At 45.4% G+C, this 6,060-nt stretch overlaps 1 protein-coding gene across 1 annotated transcript; it reads left to right on the forward strand.

Annotated features, from left to right (window-relative positions):
* Positions 1 to 994: 994 nt before the first annotated feature.
* LOC121597963 (zinc finger protein 676-like) lies at positions 995 to 4,082 on the forward strand. The gene is made up of 4 exons (XM_041924332.1): positions 995 to 1,474; positions 1,543 to 2,423; positions 2,551 to 3,309; positions 3,396 to 4,082. Exons 1-4 carry the CDS (start codon positions 1,322 to 1,324, stop codon positions 3,745 to 3,747), a joined length of 2,145 nt encoding a protein of 714 aa, XP_041780266.1. The 5' UTR covers positions 995 to 1,321; the 3' UTR covers positions 3,748 to 4,082.
* The last annotated feature ends 1,978 nt before the right edge of the window (positions 4,083 to 6,060 follow it).

Below are 6,060 nucleotides of genomic sequence, written 5' to 3' on the forward strand. Positions count from 1 at the left end.
GCGACCCTACCAGCATTAAACGGCTTTGAAGGCATTCAGAAGGCATTTAAGGCCTTAGTCGCCTTAGAAGGCGAATAAAGATTTCAACCGAAACTTTCACGGCTGAAACGGGATCTCTTCGAAATCTTTCAACTTTTTGATTCAACGAGAACAGATAACTTGCCGCCATCTTAGCTTGTTTATATACTGGTTTTGCACCCTCACTAATGTAACTGCCAACTAGAGTAGTGACAACGCTTTTAGTTCCGAACCGAGAAAGCGTGTGTTCAAATCCTAATTTTTATTATCTTTTTTCTGTGTTTATTTCTTTTTAATTAATATTTTCTTGCTATAATTAGAACAAATCAAATTTATGTGAAGCGAAATTTTAAAACACCTTTTTAAAAAACATAATAATGACTATGTTTACCCTTCATAATCAGGATGGGAGAAAAATGTATCTCATTTCTCCTTTTACTAGAGTTATCGAAATAAGTTTGATATATTAATACCTTTCAACGGGTTGGTCTTTAACAACCGAATAATGCAGACCATATTTAATAAAGTGAAATAGCTCAGAGCTTAACGCAAGAGAACATAACATGTAAATCGTGCTATCGAATCTCACGCACATATCTAGGAACACTACAACAGCGCAGTGCCGAAGACGCTTGTAAGGTTTTCTTTGACAGTTGCAATTTCAAATTTCAAATTAAAAGCGAAATTTTTCAATGACATATTTCAAAGGCATTTAATTACTGCTAAATGCACTGCTGATCGCCTTCAATTCGCCGGCGATTACAAGGCGATTAGAAGGCATTTAACGGAAATTTGCGGGTAGGGTTATCTCAGTCGTCCGTCTCACGTTATTTGTAAAATCCCATATAAAAATTTGACAGGCCGTCCGATAAAATCGCATGCGAAAAAGCGACGCCACGGCCCTTAGTTTTAGGTTCTAAAATCCAAACCTATTGTGTACAGCTGTAAACATACGGCTGTCAAGTGAAAAAGCAACATGGCGCGTATGCTTTGTTTTGATGTATTGGTGCACCAACCTTGAAGGTTGGTTGGTTTACTTATTTTTATAGAGACTTTGAGGTCTAGCTCATTCGCCTCTTCAACCTTGAAGGATAGTAGAGTTGTACGCAATCCGTGAACATCGTGCAAGGAAACTAAAACAAACCCTGACAAAACCTTGCTTCAGACTCAATTGCATTCAGTTTAAAATGCAATAAGGCAAAAAGCGGAAAAGTGCAAACTACCCACAATGAATATTATGTAGCGTGCCGACAAAAAGAGTGTTGCATCCTACAGAACAACGGACAGTTTGTCGTTGGTTAAAATGGACACCGGAGGAGTGGAGCCGGAGCCGGTTAGCTGCGATCAATGCCTGCTGTGTCAGTTAAACAGTACCGATCGAAATTTGGTAACCGAGCGGCTCGACACCGGCCAAAGCACCGTAGCGGATGTTATCTGTAAACATTTTTGGCTTTCGGTATGCATTTCCCCACCTGCAATTGTTTGTTTTTGCTTCTCGCTTATGGTTTAACATCGTTGTTTTAGGCAACGGCATGCACAGGTCGATATATCTGCACCACCTGCTGGGATGTGACGTATTCGTTTCACAAATTCTACCTCGAAGTGGAACGGTTGCATTCGCCGCTAGATCCGGCCGCGGTTAAGCAAGAGCCGCCAGCTGCACCAACCCAAACAAAGCAGCAAGCGGACACAACGAAAGCCGACCAGCTCGTCTGGCTGAACGAGGGCAGCACGCTCATCACGAACGTGAACGAAGTTTTCGTGAAGGAGAGCTTACCAGAGAGCGACGATGAACCGGCCCCGGCCGAAGAGGACGAAGAATCCGACGAGGATGCAAACATTCCTTTGGCAACGCTCAAGCAAGCAGCGAAACCGTCCGCCACGAAAACGCCCGTACCGCTGCAGCAGGATGACGACGGCACGGCCGGAAATGCTCCATTCCCCGGGGTAGGATTGTCCTTGTGTCGCATTAACGGCAGTGTGCTGGAGCTGCTATGCCACGACTGCTACCGGAAGTCGAACAATGCGAACAGCAGCGAGCGAAGCGAAGAGGGAGCGCGCTTTACCTTTGCCGCACTGCTGAAACACTACCGGCAGGTACACGGCAAGCCGGGGTACGCGGTGTGCTGCAATCGAAAGTACACGCGGCGACGGTCGCTCAAGATGCACCTGCAGACGCACGGCCGGAAGCTGGTGTACCGGTGCGTCCCGTGCGGCATCAAGTTCCGGAAGCAGGAGTCGCTGGACGAGCACAACCTGCTGATCCACACGTCGGAGGAGGAGAAGCGGTACCGGTGCGACAAGTGCGACAAAGCGTTCGCCACGGAGCATCTGCTCAACTCGCACGGCCTGTGGCATGAGAATGTGGCCAGAAAGAACATCACCTGCAGCGTATGCAACATATTGTGAGTATACTCTCAGTTCAATGACCATTTCTTTTTCGGTTCTATGAAAAACATTCTATCTACGTATTGTTTTTCATGCTGAGATTAAAGCCCTAAAATTACAATGTCTTGTTTCCCCTGCGTTTAGCTTCACCAGCCAACCGTCGCTGAAAAAGCATCGCGCACTGCACCACCCTTCGATGGAGGGCAGCGAAGTGAACGTTCCCTCCACCAACGGCAGCACTCCAGAGGCCGACGATGAAAAATTAGTCGCCTCGCAGTATCGCACCCGCATTTCGGCCACGGAAATCGGCGAGCAGGAGAAGCTGATCAGGCGCCACTGTCTGCTGCACTGCAGCCGGTGCGCCTTCTTCGGCGAAAGCTTCACCCAGCTCAAGGAGCACGCGGCCGAGGCGCACGGCCGGCGCAGCTGCGACGTCGTGTGCTGCGAGCGCACGTACAGCAAGCGGCAGTCGCTGTACGAGCACTGTCTGGTGCACGAGAATCCCGACTGCTTCCGGTGCGACGTGTGCGGCAAGAGCTACTCCAGCAGCCGGAGCTTGCAAAACCACAAGTGGCGCATACACACGCCCGCGGCCGAGCGCCCGTTCCGCTGCGACGTCTGTGGCGAAACGTTCGTGAAGGATTACCTGCTCAAGCAGCATCTCGTGCATCATTTGGCGAAGCACAAAAAGCTAAACCACTGCGACGTGTGCGAGCGCTCGTTCACGACCGCGACGGTGCTCAAGTGCCACCAGCAGACGTACCATGGCGGTGGCTTCAGCCTGATCTGTGATATCTGCGCGAAGGGTTTCAACAGCCGGGCGCTGTTCGAAAACCATCGCCTGACGCACTCGGTGGAAGGCAAGTCGCAGCTGAAGCATCAGTGCGAACAGTGCAAGAAATGGTACGCATCAACATCGGAAAGAGCAGAGAGAGAGCGCGCGTTTTCTACTATTCTAACAACCCCTTTTCAAACCCGATTCCGTTCAGGTTGCGCAACAAAAAATCCTACCAGCAGCATCGCATACGCTGCCACACGAACGACGGTCCGGTGACGTGCAAGTTCTGCGGCAAGGAGTCGGTGAACGCGAGCGCCCTCAAGTCGCACGTGCATCTGCATCACGCGGCCCGGCCCGAATTTCCCTGCACGTTGTGCGACAAACGGTTCAAGACGGCGCTGCGGCTGCGGGAGCACGAGGCGACGCACACGGGCACGGCACTGTACCGGTGTCCCTGGTGTCCGCGCACGTTCGCCTGCGGCTCGAACATGTACAAGCACAAAAAGGCGGGTCACCCGCTCGAATGGGCTGCCTCGGTGAAGCAACGGTTCGGCGAGCGATGAGTGCAGCGGCTCTCGGGTACGTAAAGGCTGGACAACCTGCGATTGCAATAAGTTGCCGGTGAGCGTTTCGAACTGTCTACGAGTCGGACGGGAACAGCATATTGGTAAGATTGTAATAGGTCTGCAGGAAAAGGAGGGTAATAATGCAATTTTTAGATTACATTAGTTAAATTATTAAATACTGCAATGGTTCAATTCCGGCGTTAGTGGTAAGTAACGTTTATTTAGTTTTTTTTATAGAAATTTGGTTGGTCAGCAAATCTCAACTGAACAAAAACGATGCAAAATGTACAATATTTGAAAAAAAATATACAGATTTTTCTTACATAAGAAAGAACTATCAAGACGTATTGTTACAGCTACGTTACTCTTAGATTATATGTTATTAATTAATTTTATTTTTTTTTATGTCTATTTGAACATGCATAACAAGGTTTCCCACGGTATATTGATGATCGTTGATGATGTTCCCATGGTTTGTTGGTGCGTTTCCACGATTTTTTGATCGTATCCTAAGATTTTTGCCGGTCTCATGGTACAGTCGTCAACTCGTACGACTTAACAACATGCCCGTCATGGGTTCAAGCCCCAAATAGACCGTGCCGCCATACGTAGGACTGACTATCCTACTATGTGGGGAAATCAATAAGTCACTGAAAGCCAACCCCACAAGTGGGTTGGCAGGCCTTGACCGGCATCGGTTGTTGAGCCAAAGAAGAAGAAGAAGATCCTAAGATTTTTGGTTCGTTCCCATAATTTATTGGTATTTTCTGATTGGACATCAATACAATTGGACCAAAAAATTCTGGGAAACGGCCAAAAAATGGTAAAAAAAAATGGAGAAACAACCAATAAATCGTGGGAAACCCTGTATAAGGGATATCAAAACCGTTCCAAAAGGATTTTGTTTGTCAAAACTTCCAAACATTCCATACTACTGTAACTATATTATACTCAATTGTGGAAATGTGGAAAATCCTAACATGTTTTTAGCGCCCAACCCTCAGAACTCTAAACAAGTTCGTGCGGCATTCAAGCGAAAATGGAAGCTTTATTGTGACAATTTGACAATACATTCAATGGTCCAAGTATTTTCCTTCGTAAAAAAACTTTTTTCCTTTCTTTTTGGTAATCTACGATTTCTACGGCTACTCAATGAAGGGGACAAACCATCCATTTTCAGTATTTCTCAAAACTCTTTTCGTCGCTTGTGTAAAACGGGGTTCGTCGCTTGTTGCCCAATTCCCATATAAAACGCAGTTCTCTTTCTTTTGGACCGTTTTGCTTGCTTTTAATCGATGGGAAATTACTAGCTAATATACTTGAAGTGTGTCAAATAGGGTCCTTCCCAAATGCCCAATGATGACGCTTTAAAATGATTTAATGAAAAAAATGACCTACACTAAAAATCCGCACGAACGCATCTATTGTCCTGATACTTCTCCTGCTTGATCGTTTGACACCCCCATCTGCCATCGGTCAGCCTAGCTACTCGATTTTTACGTGTATAACGAACCTCCCCATACGCTTCGGCAAAATGCGAAAGAAAAGGCTTTCGTGTTGCCATTTTTGGTTTGCTTGACAATTGTGTTTTATTTGTTCAATTTATTCATTAGAGGTAAATTTGCCAACATTAGTCACCGTTACTGTCACTGCACATTCGGTGAGGGAGGGTATAATAATTTCGCAAATCCTGGTAGTCCTCTTAAGCAAACTCACCCTCATTTCCATCGTACCCATTGCTTATGATTTCACAATCACACACACACACCCAACAAATCACTTATGTTTTAACACCGCAGTATTATTCGATCGCCTATTTGCATAGCAGTGGTTTGATGCAAATTTTACCTTTTGGACAGCTTGATGACGTGTGTCCAGTAATTTCATAAATGTCTACAATATTCACTGTTTGCTTAATTCTTTAAAGATGCATCTCCAATATCACATTTTGCCTTTATTTATAGTGAAGATGTTCAAGTTAATCGTTAAGTTCAATCAAATGAAATCTTCTTGGCTGTATCTAATTGCACAGAAAACTTAACAAAAATATAATCCCAATTCTGTTGCTTGCGTATGCATCACATCAACTCTGTACAAACAAATCAACTATATGCAGCTTATTTAATGCATATAATGTGAATTCACTCAAGAGAGGGAGGGAGTATGTCAGGCAGTAGTGCATTAAAATTTTACTAACTTTTAAACATTGGCAATTCAAATTGTTTAATCTGCAAACGTATTTTACTATCAGTCCATGTTTTTTACATGCGCTGCCTACTGTCACACAAATCGGCGTTGTCCTAGTTTTGT

This window comes from Anopheles merus, chromosome X (genome assembly GCF_017562075.2).
Source record: "Anopheles merus strain MAF chromosome X, AmerM5.1, whole genome shotgun sequence".
NCBI classification, from domain to species: Eukaryota; Metazoa; Arthropoda; class Insecta; order Diptera; family Culicidae; genus Anopheles; species Anopheles merus.

Excerpts from the sequence above, each read along its gene's own strand:
- LOC121597963 (XM_041924332.1), top strand. The coding sequence starts at position 1,322 with ATGGACACCGGAGGAGTGGAGCCGGAGCCGGTTAGCTGCGATCAATGC. Across the intron at positions 1,475-1,542 it reads GTAAACATTTTTGGCTTTCG|GCAACGGCATGCACAGGTCG; the intron begins GTATGCATTTCC and ends TCGTTGTTTTAG. Across the intron at positions 2,424-2,550 it reads TGCAGCGTATGCAACATATT|CTTCACCAGCCAACCGTCGC; the intron begins GTGAGTATACTC and ends CCCTGCGTTTAG.